Source organism: Hemitrygon akajei, chromosome 1 (genome assembly GCF_048418815.1).
Source record: "Hemitrygon akajei chromosome 1, sHemAka1.3, whole genome shotgun sequence".
NCBI lineage: Eukaryota > Metazoa > Chordata > Chondrichthyes > Myliobatiformes > Dasyatidae > Hemitrygon > Hemitrygon akajei.
In genome coordinates this window covers 123,413,067-123,431,960 of record NC_133124.1, presented here as the reverse complement: position 1 = coordinate 123,431,960, position 18,894 = coordinate 123,413,067, and the positions used below count along the sequence as shown (strand labels likewise).

Genomic DNA, 18,894 nt, shown 5'->3' with positions numbered 1-18,894 from the left:
ATGAGAAGTCCGTTGATGACAAACAACTGCAAATATGGTGAACAACAACTTTAATAGCACAAGCACTTTATGATAATGGGCTTGAAGAGGGTAAGGAGCAAAGAAAGACACAAAGAACAGGTGGAAGTCTCAATCTATTTCTAAAGAAAAGTCAACTTATTTGGTTGTGTGAGGTCTCAGCCCTAACAATCTTCACAAGAATCACCGCCACAATGACATCCACCCCCACGATCCCTCTGCCAAAAAAAAGAGCCCAGTGTTTATTTAAGACCAACTAATTTTAATTGGACTTAATTGTTGATGACTGAATTTAGAAAATTCTAATTGGAAGTCATCACACCGAGCTTTAAAAACCATAGTTGCTGTTTAATGTTTGAAGTTGAGCCAATTTCAAATAACCCTCACCTATCTTTGTACAATAATAATTCTACAATAATTCTACAATTCAACTAATTCAACATAAACTTAATTATTTTTAAAAAATATCTAAAAATGCTTACTTGCAGTTCATCAATTCGAAGCAGCCTACAGTCTTGCAGCAGAGAAGTTGGATCAGCATCTGCACTAGCACAGCTCTGATTACTGACATTGCTAGAAGTTCCAGGGAATTTCACAGCAACATAAGCACCATCCACTTTCAATACCTTGAAAATCAAGTGAATTTTACAGACAAACATTGCATAATAAAATTCAACTTAAGAAGCAAAAACCTTTATTATTCACATAAGTTAACAACAGTGTAATCCAAGTGCAAAACTCCCAATCATTGCCATTAATGTTGTTCTATTTAAAGACTAAGTAAATGCAAATATAGCAAGTTACCCTATCTGCTTGACTTGCCATAGAAAACTAGGATTAGTGATATTTTCTGATATATACTGTGCAAAACAAGCCCTCTGGTCAGAATAGGAATAATTCCAAATATGAATCCCATTCCTGTACCATCAATTTCTAAAAGGCACTTTTCCAGACAGTCCATAATCTCTCTCATCAAGTTTCCCTGTTATTCCTACCCATCATCTTGCTATATTATTTTCAATCACTTATGGTCTGAAATTGGAACTAAAAGGGTAGATCGAAAAACCTAAGAAATCTAGAGCAAGATCTGGCCCACATAAAAAAGTCAAAAATCTCAACTGAAATATTTCCAGAAAATTTTAATTACTCTAATACAGCAAGATGACATTGGACATAAAACTACAGCACTTTGCAAGTAATAACATTAAAATGTTAGATTCTTCAGTTTCATAATCCTTACATGGCTTAAAAATTATAATACCTCTATTTTTCTTTTTATAAAACTGGCCTTGCTTCCAAGATAGTTTACTGCAGTATATTAACTTATCTTTGTGAAGCAAGGGGCGCTATGGGGAAATCTCAAGAACTGCTCTCATTCTTGATGGCAGGAAATGCCCATTTCTACTGATCGAAAGACATTTCTTAAATTAGAAGTAATGCATAAGCCATGAGTATAAATACCATAACAGTGAAATTAGCTCTCCTATCACAAGAATTGTTTAGATGGCAATACACCAATGCACATTTCTATGCAAAAGCAAATAAAAAAAAGTCTTTCATCAAAAAAAAATTCTGCTTTTTTTTTTTTAAAAGTTATACATTTGAAGAAATTTTCCTTAACCAGAATTCATTTCACTGAATTCACTAGTTTGTATATACATAACACCAAATATACTTTAGTTGCATACCTTCCCCACTGGCACATTTTTAACATCTTCAACAAATACCACTTCTCTAAGTGGCCACTGCTCCTCATTCACTTTTTCCTCTTCTTTGGGAGCTGGAGTAGAACGCCTGCGCTCTGAATTAGAAAAACAGGTAAGCCAGAATCCAAACAGAACCAAATGGAATTAAATTAATTAGAATTAATCTTACTTAGTTTCTTTAGTATTAACAGTAACACACATGACAGTATGAGACAGTATAAGCGTATGAAAATCTGGTTGAACGGTACCATAACCACCACTCAACGTCAGCACAACCAAGGAACTGATCAGTGATTACAGGAGGAAACCAGAGGTCCATGAGCCAGTCCTCATTAGGGGACAGAAGGTGAAGCGGGTCAGAGCTTTAAATTCCTTGGTGCTATCATTTCAAAGGATCTCTCTTGGGACCAGCATGTTAATACCACTACAAAGGAGCACCTCTATCTTCCTAGAGGTTTCCACAGATTCGGCATGTCATCTAAAACTCTGACAAACTTCAATGGATATACAGTGAAGAGTATCCTGTTTGGTTGCATCGTGGTCTAGCATGAAAATACCAATGCCCAGGAAAAGAAAACCTACAAATAGTAGTAGATACAACCAAGTCCACCACAGGAAAAGCCCTCCCCACCATTGAACATATTTACAAGAAGTGCTGCCACAAAAAAACAGCATCCATCAAGGATGCCCCTCTATTTAGGCCACACTCTCATCTCGCTAAAACCATTGGCTTTTGGTCCAACACCAATAATTTTTGGAAAGTTATTACCCTTCAGCTATCAGTCTCCTGTACTAGTGTGGGGAAGCTCTCTAACCTCAACACTGAATTGATTCCACAACCAATGGCCTCACTTTCAAAGACACTATAATTCATGTTCTCAAAGTTATTTAATAATTTTTTTTAAAAATTGCAGTTTGTCTTCTTCTACACATTGATTGTTTGTTGGGCTTTGTGTGTAGTTTTTCCACTGATTCCATTAGATGCTTTGTATCTACTGCGAATGCCTACAAGATAATAAATCTTTGACTCTGAGAATCAAACTAAAGAGCACAGGAAAACATCTGGCTCATTACACTAGTGGCAACTCTTTGAAATACCAGTCCAGTTAATCCTGTGTTGCTCATCTTAACAACTTCAAAATGAAGACTACAAAATCTCAGAATACTTACTATAAGGCAGTGATGCACTACTAGCAATAGAGGATGCATCACTGCAAGTGGAAGCAGGTGACGGTGGCGGCCCCATTTCAGTCTTCACTGGCTCTTGTTTGCTTTCTGTCCTATACCAGAAAAATGGCAGCATTTCAGGGAACAAAAGTGCAGAATATTTCACCTTAGAATTATACCAAAAGGCAGAGTTGCTCTGGACATTGTAAATCAGCCAATACAGGAAATTTGCTGAGAAAATGATTTAAAATGTTTATTTCCTGTTTTGTTTCTCAAAGAATTCTACCTAAAAGCTCAGCATAAAAAAAGCTATTCAGCCAGATGTTTCTCTGGTTTCATATAGGTCCTATCCAGATAGATCCACTGCATGGCACCAACCAATATTCCTCACCAAAAATCCGGCAATACTGTTTCATCTGCAGTCCAACACCCAGCTATTATAGGTTATAATAGAATGGATCAATTGGAATCAATTGGAATGCAATCCAAACCCAAACCAATTGCAGCATACAGGTTTCTTCTTCTGTTACTTTTGAAAATGACTATTAAATGTCCTGTTCTTTGACCCTGTTGCCAATGGGACTAGTTTTCAGAGATATCCTTTTTGTGATCCCCTCAATAACCTCTTCTATTCTAAGGAGAGTAACCCCCTCCTTCCTCCAGTCCATCTACATTAAGTCTTTCATCTCCAGAATTATTTAGTTGGTTAAAAGCCTCTATCCTTTGCACTTCACATTTTTCTAGCACAGAACTAAACAAAAGTACCCCAGTTCAAGCCAAACCTATATTTGCAGGCTCACTGCAATTTTCTTGTTCTTGTATTTTAACCTGTATACAGAGCTCAGAATATAGGAGGTTTTATAGCCATTTTCTTAATCTGTCCTGTACTTGCAATAAACCTTGCTTATATACACCCAGTTTGGTTTATGACTCATTTTTAGAATTGAGCTCGCTGTATTGCTGCTTTGCATTCCCCTACCAAATATAAAATGTTGCATTTCTCACCATTCAAAATTGTCTGTCATCACTCTGCCCATTCCACCAGCTTGTTTCTATTTCCCAGAAGTTTATAACTTGTTCTGTACTACAAACTGCCAAGATGCATGTCAACTGCAAATCTGGAAATTGTCTTCAGTATGCGCAAGTGATTAACATCTTAATCAGAGCCTGTGGAACTCAACTGTATAATTCCCCTCGTCAAAATTCAACTCCACTTGACTACTGTTTCCTGCGACTTAGCTAATTTCCTTTACTACAAATCCACTATTACAGGGCTTTTCAAGCTTATTATGTGCACTTAAACATTTGAAAGTTCATATATCACATGATTTATCTTTAACAAATACATGCTAGTGTCCTTTTTTCAATGCACACTTCAAAGTAAATGCTAATTCAGTCACTAATTATTCTTAGAATGTACCCAAATATAGAGGTTAAACTGCCTGGTTTTAAGTTAAGAATTACCACCTTTTTAAACATATTTATAATGCTAGAACATTATTCTTGCTTCTCACTGAAGGAATAACAGAAGTTACTGTTTACTTCAGATCATGAAATTGTTAAGAATAAATTTTCAGCCAATTTATACAATGCATAACGATTGGTCAATTTGTATTAAGTGGTTCATAAAGATGGAGGATACATATTAAGCTACTATATTCAGTCAATGTGAGACATTAAATACAAGGTGTGGGATTACATCAATGACTTACTTATTTTCAGTACTTTTGGTCAATTTTTCTAAGTTTTTCAAGCTCTCTGGTGACCGGAGCTGGAATCGACAGCTGTCATTCATGTTCCAAACAGATTCCATTAGTACACCAACTTTTGGAATGCCAGCACTAATGGAAAAAGCTACTGCTCCAGCGTGGTAAAGTGGATTATTTCTCAAACATACCTAATGGAATAAATTTACATATTTTTCATTAGGCATCCAATTTTGATCCATTAGTTGTATCATCAAAGAGCACAAGATACAATAATGGACCCAATTTAACAATGGTCTTTAAAATTATTCCCTTTATTTGAACTCGCACAAAAGCACAAGGCAAGTTTACTTGGTTGAAAGGTCTGTTTTCTTTTCCCTGAAATAAAACTACTTCAGTTCGTACTTCTATAAAAAATAATAATGGAAGCTCACTTTGCAGTATTGTAGGTTACTAAGGAAACAAGCATTCAAAAGGTGCAAAGATTTTCCTAACCTGTGTTCCAACTGTTATGTTTGGCATTGAGGAAATGCCTGCATTGGATTTTGGCTTTTTGTTTTTGGCTCTGGCCTTCTCAAGCATCTTTTTTCGCTGACTGAAAGGAATTACTCCCCTGAAGAGAAAGTCAAATGCAGTTAAAAAGCATTACTGAACTTGAAAATATATTTAAAAACTGCAGCTAATGTACAAATATAAATCACCGAGATAAAACTGAACAGTAAGAGTGTGGTTCCAACGCATAAACTTAACCTAAACTTCAGATCTGCAAGCTTAAAACTAAATAGAAAGTAACCTGAAATAAATAATGAGCTTTCCAGGATTACCTTGCATGCTATTTACCTTTGATGAATTTGAGTATATCTGGAATTAGTTAACTGGATAACACACACAAAATGCTGGAGGAACTCAGCAGGCCAGGCAGCATCTATGGAAAAGAGTACAGTTGATGTTTCAGGCTGAGACCCTACAGCAGGGTCTCTGCCTGAAATGTCAACAGTACTCTTTCCCATAGATGCTGCCTGGCCTGCTGAGTTCATCCAGCATTTTATGGGTGTGTTGCTTGGATTTCCAGCATCAGCAGTTTTTCTCTTGTTTGCGATTAGTTAATTGGGTAACTCATTTGAATCAACAAGCAAAGAACTTCAGCAAAGCCATTAGCACACTGTTTATTTTCATTGCAAATAAACAATTAATGAAATTGGGGCAAAGGATAGTTCTGGAGGAAGTAGTGTGAGCACCAAAGACAACTCTTGAGATACACAGATACTCTTAAGCTTGAGAAGCCAGGACTGAAGGTTAAACGAGCTAGATGAGAAGAGGTTGTTTAAGTGACCTAGTTGAGTGAGAAATGTTTCAGAGAGAAGGCACAGATAAGAGCAGTAAACACAAAATACTCTGCCGATGCTGGGGTCAAAGCAACACGCACAACACGCTGGAGGAACTCAGCGGGTCGGGCAGCATCTATGGAAACGAACAGTCAACTTTTCGGGACCAGACCCTTCATCAGGACAGATAAGAGCAGATAAGCTTTTTTTTTGTTGTCTTTAAGTCCCTTGTCCTTAATTCAGTGCAAGCAGGATGCCAGTTAGGGCGGTGGAGTGCTCCTCTGCAAATCTAGGATATCAGGGTGCCGAACAGTCTCACTAATGACTACATCTGTGGGAGGTGTATATGATTTTGGCTCCTGACTGACAAGGTCAAGGAAGTGGAGCTGGTGCTGGATGTACTCAGGACCACTGGGAGGCTGAAACCCTCATAGTTGAGTCTTTTACTGAGGTGGTCATACCCAAAGTGCAGGCTTCAGATAATAAATGGGTGACCACCAGTAAAAGTAAGGGCAGTAAGCAGCCAGTGTGGCCATTCCCCTCAGCAACATGTATTCCCCTTTGGATGCTGCTGGAAGTGAAAGAGCTATCAGTGCACAGCAACAGCAGCTAAGCAGGGAAGAGTAAATTCAGACGGAGTGATAGAAGTCTCAATAGTTAAGGGGACGGACAGGAGATTCTGCGTCCATGACAGAGAAGCCAGGATGGTGCATTGGCTCCCAGGTGCTTGGGTTCAGGATGCCTCAAGAGTAGCTGTAGAATATTCTCAAGGAGGAGGGCGAGCAGCCAGAAATCGTGGTGCACATTGGCACCAATGACATCGGTAGAGGGGGAGAAGAGGTCCTGTGCAGTGAGTACAGGGAGTTCGGGAAGAAGCTAAAGAGCAGAACCTCCAAGGTAGTAATAGGATGATAGTACAAATGAATGAGTGGCCGAGGAACTAGTACAATGGGCAGGGGTTCATGTTCTTAGATCAATGGAAAAACTCTTCTGCAGCAGAGGTGACCTGTTAAAGAGGGATAAGTAGTACCTGAACTGGAGGGGAACCAATAAACTGGCTGGGAGTTTCACTTGTATTACTCAGGAGGGTTTAAACTAATTTGGCAGGAGGGTGGGAATCAAGAGCACCAGGCCAGAAAGTGGAGGGAGGGAGAGGAAGTTAGATGTCAGGGCCAGTAAAAACCGGCAGGAGCAAAGTAATATACAGGATAGGACAGAGTTTGAAGTGTATGTATTTTAATGCTAGCAGTATTATAGGTAAAGGTGATGAATTTAGAGCATGGATCAATATGGAACTATAGCTATTACAAAAGCAATTGAGAGAGACAGGAATGGGTAAAAGACGAGTTGAGAGGAGTTGCACTACTAATCAGGAGCAATATCACAGCTGCACTCAAAGGGGACATAATGGAGATTCGTCCACTGAGTCAACATGGGTAGAACTGAAAAATAAGAAGGCTGCTTCACTCTGATGAGATTGTACTACAAATACCACCCCAATAACCATCAGGACATTGAGGAACAGGTATGCAGATAGATTAGGAAATGGTGTAAAAACTATAGGGCTGTTGTCATAGGGGATTTCAGCTTCACTGATATAAGTTTGAGACCCAAGTAAAAGGTTTAGATGGGGCAGAATTTGTTAGGTACAGGAGGGTTTTGTAATTCAATACATAGATAGTCCAACAAGAGGAGGGGATGTACTAGACCTGATGTTGGGTAATAAGCCTGGTTTAAAGACCTGCAGAGTACAGGACAGGCATGTTCCAATCAGAAGGATGGACAAGAATGGCAAGCTAAGAGATCTTTGGATGTTGAGAGGTACAAATTTAAGTCAACCAAAAAAAAAGGGAAAATAAGTAAAGCTTAGGAAGCTATAATTCTTGATCCTTAATCCTCTAGAATCTAATAATCCTAGAGCCCTTGAGGATTATAAAGAAGCCAGAAAAGAACAAGGGATTTAGGAAAGCCAGGAGGGGCCATGAAAAACCTTTGACAAGTATGATTAAAGAGAATCCCAAAACATTCTCTACTTATATCAAAAGCAAGAAGATAACTAGGGAGAGGGTAGGGCCACTCAAGGATGAAGATGGGGGAGCATTAGCTTGAAAGCAGAGAATATGGGTGAGGTCCTTAATGAGTACTTTACGTCAGTATTTATCAAAGGGAAGGACATAGAAGATAGGGAGATCAGTGCCAAGTGTATTAATATGCTATGGCATTTCAAAGTAGAGGAGGTTATGTTGGGTTTCAAAGAGCATCAAGATGGATAGGTTCCCAGGGTCTGATGGGACATACCCCAGGTTATTGAGAGGGGCAAGAGAAGAGATTGCTGGGGACTTGACTAATAGCTTTGTGTTCTCTCTTGCCACAGGTGAGGGCTGGCAAGTAGCTAATATTATTCCATTATTCAAGAAGGGAACAAAGGATAAATCCTGGAAACCATGGACTGGTGAGTTTCACATCAATGGTAGGGAAATTACTGGAGAGAATTAAGGGTAGGATTTAAGAGCATTTAGAGAACCATGGCCTAACTAGGGAGAGTGAGCATGGCTCTGTGTGGGGCAAGTCAATCTTATTAACTGGATTTAGTTTATTGACAAGTGTGATTGAAGAAGGTAGAGATGTGGATGTTGTTTGCACGGATTTTAATAAAGCGATTGACAAGGTCCCTCATGGGAAGCTCATCAAGAGGATTAAGATGCACAGTATCCATGGTGAATTAGCTGTATGGATTCAGAACTGGCTTGTCCATAGAAAACAGAGGGTAGTGGTCAAAAGGACTCATTTGAGCTGGAGGTCTGGAATTAGTGGTGTTCCGCAGGGGCATGTGCTGGGAGCTCTGCTGTTGTGATGTATATAAATGACCTAGATGAAAATGTAGATGGGAGGGTTAGCAAGTTTGCAGATAATACCAAGATTAGTGTTATGGATAGTGTAGAATACTGGCAAAGAATGGAAGTAGGATTTAGATCAGTTGCAGATATGGGCAGAGAAATGGCAGATTGAGTTTAACCCAGTCAAACGTGAAGGGTTGCACCTTGGCAGGTCAAATGTAAAGAGACGGTATACTGCTAAGGTCAAGGTATCTTTGAGCCCAAGTTCATAGCTCCCTGAAAGTGGCTACATAGTTTGATAGGGTGGTTAAGGTGGCATATGTTATGCTTGTCTTTATCAGCCAAGACACTGAGTTCATAAGTCAGGGAGTTATGTTGCAGCTTTATAAAACAGTTTTATTTAGCGACACAACATGAGGCAGGCCCTTCCAGCTCTTCGCCCCAGCAACCCAAAAACCCTAATTAACCCAAACCTCATTACAGGGCAACTTATAATCACCAATTAACCTACCTCATACACCTTTGATTTGTTGGAGGAAACCAGAGCATCCTGGGAAAGCCTAAGCATTCCACAGGGAGGACATACAGAGATTGCTTACAGAACAGCGCTAGAATTGAACTCCGAACTCCAGAATGCCGAGCTATGATAGTGCCATGCTAACTGCTACACTACCATGTTACCCCATTATAGGAAGGATGCCGAGGCTTTGATGAGGGTGCAGAAGAGATTTACCAGGATGTGGCCAGGATTAAAGGTCATGTGCTAAATAACTAGAGGTTGGACAAACTTGTGTTGTTTTCTCTGGAGCAGTGAATGTTGAGGGGAGATCTGATAGATGTTTATAAGATTATGAGAGGCATGGATAGAGAACAAAGATAGCATCTTTTTCCAGGATTGAAGTTTCTTATACCAGAGGGCATGCATTAAGGCAAGTTTGGGTGGGGGGTTGGGGGAGAGATAATTTCAAACATGGGGAAAGATTTATTCAAACACAGAGAGGTGGGTGCCTGGAATGCACTGCATTGAGAGGTGGCAGAGGCAGATACATTAAAGACTTTTAAGAGATGTTTAGATAATCACATGAATACGAAGAAAATGGAAGAATGTGGATACTTGTAGGCAGAGGACATTAGTTAGGTTGCCCATTTGATTACTAATTGGATCGGCATAATACTGTAGGCCAAAGGGCCTGTTCCTGTGCTGCACTGAAATAGGTCATTTCAACTAATTGGAAGATTTATAAACACAATAGTCTTTTTGCAATGTTATTTATCTAAACTTCAAAAATATAGACACAGAAAATGTTAGTCCTTGGAAAGAGTAGAATATTCAGTTCAGATGCAAGAGATGCATAATAGAGAACCCCTGTGTAAAAAAACATTGTGAATCACTTTAGGATCAAGTTTCCCTTTGTCAGCATGAGTAAATAATCAGCCAAGACTCTATATTAGAAGTGTTTTGCATAAAAGAGTTAATGATTGTTGAAAGGGCACATTCCCCAATATTGACCAATTATAAAAGAACAACTCTCTGCTAGAAGATGTTTTCAGATAAAGGTGTTCAGATAATCAGAAACCTCAGCCTACTGGCAAGCTCGCTGATATGTGTCATTGGTTCAAAAAAATCCTCAAACAATATTTCTATGAATGTATTTTAATTGATTAAAAAGTTTGCTGTGGGAGGATTGAAATAACTGTTCAAATGTAAATGACCAACCAACAGTAGAGAATTTGTCTCACTGGGAAGTCTTGCCAAAAAGGTGGGAAATATTATTTAACAGATAAATTCAGCAGAGGTTGGGATACAAATCATAATAGGCAATGGGAGACTCTCGGACTTTTTATGAAATGTATTTCAATTCTTACAGCTGTGACTAAAAGAGAAAAATGGTCCTACTGGTTTTGTCAATTTAAACAGCAGTTAGATGGGGTTCTGCAAGTTTACTGCATTATGGTCTGTTTGGACTCCTGGAGACCACCAAATCTGGAAAGAAAACCTCCCCAAAGGAACAGATCAGATTTTTTTTGAGCAAAATGAGCAAAAAAGATCTTTCTTGGCTGATTAGATGAAGGCAGGTACAACTTCACAGAGTAGCAATTAGGTTTCAAACAACTATTTTCTAAAAAAAATAAATAACATGCTGCATTGAGTTTTTCCCCGCAGACCATGCAGTTACAAATACTCCTTCATTAGAAAGAAAAAGACAAACAGTTTTGATCAATTTTGTTGGACATTTTACAGGTGAAGACTAATTTATCCAGTGTCAACTTCTACAATGCAAAACCTTTTTTACATGAATGACAAATGAACAATTTGGCACACAAACAGCCATTAGGATGCTGGATAATCCATCTGCATATCTGTAAATTGACAAGGAACACTTGGAACAGTCCTGCCGGGAAAGCTGGAGAGTGGAATCACCAGCTGTTCTCCACTACCATCTCTAAAAAGTCTGGTATGTTTTTCTACCTTACAATAGTAACTATATAACAATCTTTTTTTTTGGTTGCGAGGCACTTTGAAAGTCCTGATGCAGTGGAAAGTATTTCACTAATTTCCTTCAGTGAGCAAATGAACAGAGACATGATCATTAAAGGGTGGCTTGTGAGGAATGGTAAGAGTTCAAGAGCAAGAAATCTCAAACCGATATTGACGGAAATGAGCTGGAAAATTAGAATTCCGTCACAATTTGTATCACCCTTAGTGAGATTTCACCACCTTCACCACCCTTTCACTTTCAGCATTTTGAAGGGACTGCTCCCTAATCAATTCCCTGGTCTGCTTTTCCATCAACCACTCCTCAAAGCATTTTCCATTGCAACTGCTGGAGATGCAACATCCGTCCTTTTACCTTTCCCCTTCCCACCACGCAAGTATATAAACAGTCCTTCTAGGTGTAGTACCAATTCCTGTGATCTCCTCCACATTAGATAAACCAAGCACAGATTTATGTGCCCGTCTTGCAGAGTACCTGCATTCAGTCCGCAGTGTTGACCTTGAACTTCTTGTTGCCTGCCACTTCAATTCTCCATCCCAGTCCCACTCTGATCTCTCTGTATGTGGCCTCCTGCAATGTTATAATGAGGCCCAATGTAAGCTTGAGGAACAGCACCTCGTGTTCTGTCTGGGCAAGTTACAACCTTTCAGACTCAGCATTGAATTCAACAACTTCAGGCAACTGGTGTGCTCTGCATCAGAACTGACCAGAGCACCGATAGTATTGGCACAGTTTTTCCTCTCCGTTAGCACAGCATGCTGGGCATGTCCTACAGTTCTGCATTTCGCAAATGTGCTTTCCACTCTTTAATAGCCATCAATTTTAGCAATTTTGTTCCTTTGTTCAGATCCTTTAAATGTCCCCATTGATTGGATAATCTCATCTATGAGATAGACTTATAGGAATCCTGGCTTCACACTACTAGAAATATATTAAGTTTGTTCTGTCAATTTCTGACATTGACTCTACAATTTGACTTAAAATATTAACTAATTTTCTTTCAAAAGATGCTGTCTGATCTGCTGACTGTTTGCAGTTCTTTTTTTAATATATTAACTTGGGATATTTCTCTCAAAAGCCAAGTTTAAAATAGAGAGCAACCATCTTTTCCATACAGAATGGCAAACTTTCAGATATGGAAGTCAAAAATCAGAGAGATAAATTAAATGGTAAAACAAATTGGGAAAATTGCAGAACAGATTTATGCCAAAAGATCCTTCTAATCTTCTATTCTCTTGAAGCTCATGCTGACTGCAGACTGAAGATTAACATGTATTCATCTTAATTTAAACTTGTGCTTTAGAAATGTACCCAGCAACCACAGAAATGGAGCAAAATATTTTATTTGGATCTACAGCCTCATTCAAGGTATTTTAATGTAGACTGCAATATTGATATTCCAATGATTTGGAACAGTTCATTTCTGATCAGGGTGTTTCCATACACACATCCATACCTTTGTTGACCAGGCAAGATACTAGCACAGTATATAGACTGTAAACAAATAAACTTAATTCCCAGAATTTGGCTCAAAACGCTTAAGATTCACATTTCATGATGTGAATATATCAGGATACATATTCTTACCACAATTTCAATATTTCACAGATAATTGAAACTAATGTTGAATTAGAAGTATCAACCAGTACAATCTGCATCAGTACTCCATACAATGGAGCTTACAATTTTCTCAACACCAAAACAAACCCTTCCTATTCATGCTTCACCAGTTCCATACATAGATGAGAATGACTTTCTTAATCAGAATAAAATGAAATATGCTCAGCAGTTACTTAATATTACATAATTTTGGAACTAAGTATTTTCTGGCCAAATTTGATGTTTAATAATGTCTCTTCTGTCATTACGAAAATAATGAATTTATGAACAAAAACTCATTCCATTAAATCTAATGGGTAAAGCATTAATCAAATTGAAAAAGTGTATTATTAACAGGTCTACAGTCATTAGTGAAAACAAGGAAACAAAGGGGAAAATTAAACCACTTTTTCTAAATTTAGAATTTGCAATCATTTAGAAGCTAGGGAAAAAAAGTAGATGTACAAAGAGTTCTGGTAAAGAGCAAAAAAAAACTATTCTAACCACGGGAGTTAACAGATGGTTTTACTAAAAGCTCTGGAAAAATGGACATACATAATGGCACAAAATTGGAACTGCAAGACTAGTCATGTATGATGGAATAGTACTCAAATTTGCTGAAAGGTAAAATGTTGAGCTTAACCAATTATGAAAATGTACAAAAATTACTCCTGTACCAGTGTTTCAGGAAGATCAATAAATGTTTCATTTAAACTACTTTCCCCCAAATGCTTTGGGCTATCACTTAAGCAGAATTCAGTGTCACAATGAAAAAGCCAGTTCACTAATGGTTAATATACTGTCAATATATAAATATTTATAAATGCATTCAACACTTACCACCAAAAGAGGCCATTTTCTAGCTGGACACATGTATATAGGGCACAACAATACAAAGATACAATCTTTTCTCCTTGCAGCTCAGGAAAAATCTGGGCACTGTGCTCCAGTTTAGAAGCTACTGAACATAATGTTTCATCAACCCAAGTGGCAACCTAAGGACAAAAGGTGAAGGATAAACTACAATCACAGATCAACAAATATTCAATTCCCTACAAACACAAGAGATTCTACAGATACTGGAAATCCAGAAGTAACAAGATGCTGTCGGAACTCAGCAAGATAGGCAGCATCTATGAAGGGAAAAAATATGTCACTCAGAAATCCTGATGATTGGTCCTAATGAAGCATTGCAGCCCAAAATGTCGACTGTTTATATTCCCTTCCACAGATACTGCTTTGACCCAGGTTCCTCCAGCATCTTGTGTGTTATTCAGTTCCTCAGCTCCGAGTTAAAGAACCATACAATAACACAAGTTATATATTGCTAAGTATCAGAGCACAATTCATACGAATGGTCAACCCCTCATCCTAAACTTGTGACTTCTAATTCTAGACAACCCAATCAAGGAAAACATCACTTCAGAACTCCCCTTATCAAAGCCCATATAAATTTTTAAGTGACCACCCCTCATATCCCGATGAGTTCAAGAGATATACTCCCTCCTTTACAAGTATATCCTTCCTTTTGCAGATACAGTAAATCAGATCTGCAGAGAGCCTGCCAGATGTGGTTTCATAATTGACACTACACCTGTTAAACTCAACTTCACATTTCATTTTGCTTTCATAACTGCTCACTGAAGTTGCATGTTAATTTTTAGTGATTTGTGTACAACAGCAGCTAGATTTCTTTTAAACACTATTTCTCAATCTCAAGGTTGTATATGTATACATTTAATAAATTTATTTTGACTTTCACCCACTATTAAAAAATATATAGTCGGCCCTCCTTATCCACAGGGGATTGGTTCCAGGACCCCATCTCGGATACCAAAAAAAAACAGATGCTCAAGTCAGTAGATTTTAGGACCCAGCTGAGCTCCGGAGCTTATTTAACCTGTCTCAGTGCAGTGGACTTTAGGACCTAGTGGAGCTCGAGACCCGCTGCTCGCAGTGTTTCTGTTCCAGAAAACGATCACGATTGAAAATAAAGTGGAAATAATAAAGCAATCAGAAAGAGGTGAAATGCCATTGGTCATTGGAAAAGCTTTAGGCTACAGTTGGTCAACGATCAGAACAATTTTAAAGGACAAAGTGAGAAAGGCCCTGCCCCGATGAAAGCTACAATTATTACTAAGTAACGCAGTGGTTTAATTATTGAAATACTTTTCAAGTGTTTTATATACATAGAAAGCTAAAATATATACTATATACTAAGACAAACATTTGACTAACTGACGCTAAATATCAGATGTACCTGTTCCGACTTAGCGAACTTCGGGTTTTTTTTTGATTCCCAATCCGCGGTAACCTATGCACATCCTCCTGTATACTTTAAATCATTTCTAGATTACTTATAATACCTAATACAATGTAAATGCTATGTAAATAGTTGTTATACTGTATTGTTTAGGGGAAAAAAAGTCTGTACATGCTTAAATAACAAGTGCTGGACAGAGAACTTCCCGGTTTTCCTGATCCGCGGTTGGTTGAATCTGCGCATGTGGAACCTGCGGATAAGGAGGGCCAACTATACTCCCATGTCTATTCACTTAATCCGTCTATACTAATCTCCTTGAAATCTCTCTGCATGCTTCTCATATCTCACCACCTTGTAGCAACAGAGAATAAGGGTCTATTCCATAATCTTTAAAAACTTTCATGCAGTCTAGTTAAATTTGACATTAATAGTTGACACTATTCAAATATAACCTGTACAATCATCTCACTTGAAGCAGATCTGATTAGTCAGCACATCATGCTGTGAGAGGAAGTGGTGGATGAGAGTTTAATTTCAACATTTAAAATGTTTGGATATCTACATGAATGGAAGAGATATGGAGGGCTATGGTCCAGGTGTAGGTCGATGGGATTATGCAGAATGACAATTCACCATAGACTGGATGGACCAAAGCGCCTGTTACTGTTCTGTAGTGCTCTATGACTCTAATTCTTATAAAAGTAAAACCCACACTGCAGCACCTTAATCCAAAGCTTTGCTGATATACTGCAAAGAATAAATAGGCACAAGTAAAGAATTTTGGGCAAGGCAAGTAAAAGAGGTAGCTCAGTACAAAACTTTTCAATTATACTTACTTTGCTATTCTCTGTAGTGACTGTGGCTCTAATGCTATTGGCAGCCAGAAGGACAATTTTTTCATTTGTTAAACTTAACTGTGTAGTCCGAGGATGGTGCACTGAAGGATTCTTTGGGAATGAAGATTTAACAATTCAGTTAACATGAACATTGATATTCAATTAGCTAAGTATGAAAGTTAAGGCAAAAACTAATTTTAATTTCATACCTGTGTATTTCTATATGGTTCAGATTCATTCCATTTCCACTGATATAATTCACCTTTACTGCTTACAGCCACAAGTTCAGAATACAAGGCTCCAATAGCTACAAATTTAGTACCATCCTAGGGAAGAAAGTTCAGTCATTTATATCAGCTCCTCTATTTTTATTGAAAAAGTTACATAATCTGATCCAACTGACAATCATACTTTATTCTGTACTTAAAGGATTAATTCTGATCCACACAAAGACAGTGTGGATGAAGAATTTCACCAGTAAAATATTTAAGCCTTTTGTAGCCAACAATTTTAATGTGACAGGTTTAACAAAACCAATCCAGTTTCATATGCCCTTCATCAGTCCTTCTGAGACTCAAGTTGAATCAGAGTTGTAGCAAAAAGGTGGTACTTGGCTTTTTCTACTTCTCAAACTCTTGTATAGTTCCAAAAACATTAAATCATTAAATCTCCCATTCCTAATGACCGATAGTTGTTGTTTCATTAAAATATGACATGAAGGACTTTGTTCATTCATTCATATTTAACTAATTTTCACACAACAGTGATCACAACTTTACCTTTCTGGTACTTGGAGCCAAATTAATATAAAATATTTATAAGAAAAACCATTTAAGTTTTAGCCAGTGATTTCAGCTGCATAGTACAATTCAGATACAATTACAAAGTAATTTTAAGTAAGTTCTGAGTTCCACCAAAAAAAACGTTTACCGCTTCAAGTTTTCATTAATTGCATGGTTGTTAAAAGCAATGTATAGAGAGAGATTATTTAAACTAGAAATTAAATGCCCATCAATTAAGTTCCATTCATGCATGTTCAATTTCCCTTGACTAAACAATGGCAGTGTCTTAATTTTTGTCAAATGGCCAGCTTTGTTATAACCTAGCAAACACAAAACATTAGAATAATGCTGTTTAATAAAAAAAACTTAAGTTTAGTTCCATTCAGGGGTCAATGTTGTAGCAATTATTACTCTTATGGCCAGAATACTGTTTATAAAAGCAATAACTGTTAAATGAACCAGAATGTCACCACTAAAATTCAGTACTTCAATTTAATTAACCAATGCAAAATTACTCACCCGATCAGGCCACCACTGCAATTCCTCTCCCAAGGAGACAGGGCTTTGGATGGGAAGACTTTTCTTATCCAAGTTCGATTCACCTTCACGGCTTGTGGAGCCTCTTTCATTATCAAATGAGGAACCATCAAGCCACCTCCTTTCACGTAAACGTAAAACTGATTCACGTTCACGCAACAGATCGGAGTCTCTCTCTAAGGGAAGAAGGAGAACTGGTATGCAATAGGGTCACACCAGTGGAATAAAAATAAGCCAATCTCTAGGAAAACCCTCCACAGAACAATAGCAGTGTTACACACAAGACCTGTGGATAACAACTCTGCACCAAGCCAAATCACACATGCCAAAAGTGACAAATAAAAATAAAAAGATTGATTCCTAATGTCATATCTTGGATTATTCATATAGTTTTTAAAAAATGAACCAAGGTAAACAATTCCCAGGGGATAAAAGTCTTACCTACCCCAGTCAACTCCACTCAGGTAACCACAGTGAACAGGGACACAAAATTGGAAAAGCAGCCCTAAAGACCAGTCAGGCAACACAGTAATGTAGAATCAAAACTGCCAAAAATTAAGAGGCAATGGAGTTGTCACATGCAGAAGGAAGTTCCTTTGGGACTCCTCAAAATTAACTTCTGACATTATAAAATCCCACAATATTTTGTTAAACATGGGAATGAAAACTAAATATCTACTAATTATCACCTACCACAATCCTTCAACTGATCGATCTGTATTTTTCCATGATGATCACCACTTAAAAAATGCACTCTTGGGCAGGGGCTCCTTAAAGGTCCATCACCAAGAGTAGTTTTATAGGATAGCCGCTGATTAGCTCCAGAAGGACTTAGCTGTACCTATTTGAACCTGTTTGACTTGGTACTCACCAATCTACCTGTTAGTGTCAACACTGGACATGATCATGTCCTTGCAGAAACCAAGTCCTGCCTTCACAATGAACACAACCATCATGACGTATGGTACTATCCCTGCAGATCTGCCCTGGTGTAAACTAAATGGAACATCGGTTACCAGATAATTGGTCATTTCTGTCTAGAATACCTGCCTGACACTAACTCTTTTAGCATAGTAGATTTAGGACAGCACTTGGAGTTCCAAATTAGGCACCTGTGAAACACAGTGGGGCTACAAGTACAGTTTATTCCATCACAATATCTACCATATTAATTCGTACTATAATTACTATAAAACCAAGGCTTGATATAGATTTAAGAAATGTACAAGAGCATGCCAGTTGTAGCATTTGCCACACTTATTCTGATGAGGTTATAATTAAGGACAAGAACAATTAGATCAAACCTATAATCTTGACTCATCTAGTCCCCTTGGTCCTGAAGAATTAAAGTAAAATAACATAGTGGTGCTAAAATCATTCCCATCCTCAATGATGGCAGAGTCCACCATACAGGTGCAAAAGAGAAGGCTGAATTATTTGCAACCACCTTTGACCAGAAGAGTCAGATCAGCGTTCTGCCAATTCAATTTACTCCAAAAATTAGCTTAGCATTCTGAAGGAGGCAAAGACAAGTGACCTTGTAAACATTTACAGATGCAACTTGAAGACTTGCATTCCAGAAATGGTGGTCTATAGACAAGCTTTCTCATTACAGCCTAG

At 38.0% G+C, this 18,894-nt stretch overlaps 1 protein-coding gene across 10 annotated transcripts in view; it reads right to left on the bottom strand.

Moving 5' to 3' along the window:
- Positions 1 to 18,894, bottom strand: part of ubr5 (ubiquitin protein ligase E3 component n-recognin 5) — a 177,553-nt gene that overhangs the window by 110,627 nt on the left and 48,032 nt on the right. For 4 of the 10 annotated variants that reach the window (XM_073051156.1, XM_073051165.1, XM_073051211.1 and 1 more), the window contains 10 exons: positions 17,257 to 17,468; positions 16,165 to 16,281; positions 15,956 to 16,066; positions 13,697 to 13,851; positions 11,732 to 11,827; positions 5,093 to 5,210; positions 4,604 to 4,788; positions 2,895 to 3,004; positions 1,707 to 1,819; positions 501 to 644 (listed from right to left, as the gene is read on the bottom strand). In XM_073051156.1, the coding sequence (XP_072907257.1) occupies positions 501 to 644; positions 1,707 to 1,819; positions 2,895 to 3,004; positions 4,604 to 4,788; positions 5,093 to 5,210; positions 11,732 to 11,827; positions 13,697 to 13,851; positions 15,956 to 16,066; positions 16,165 to 16,281; positions 17,257 to 17,468 (1,361 nt within the window). The remainder of the gene's footprint in view (positions 1 to 500; positions 645 to 1,706; positions 1,820 to 2,894; positions 3,005 to 4,603; positions 4,789 to 5,092; positions 5,211 to 11,731; positions 11,828 to 13,696; positions 13,852 to 15,955; positions 16,067 to 16,164; positions 16,282 to 17,256; positions 17,469 to 18,894) is intronic. The other 6 variants (XM_073051183.1, XM_073051221.1, XM_073051231.1 and 3 more) reach the window with 3 other exon arrangements.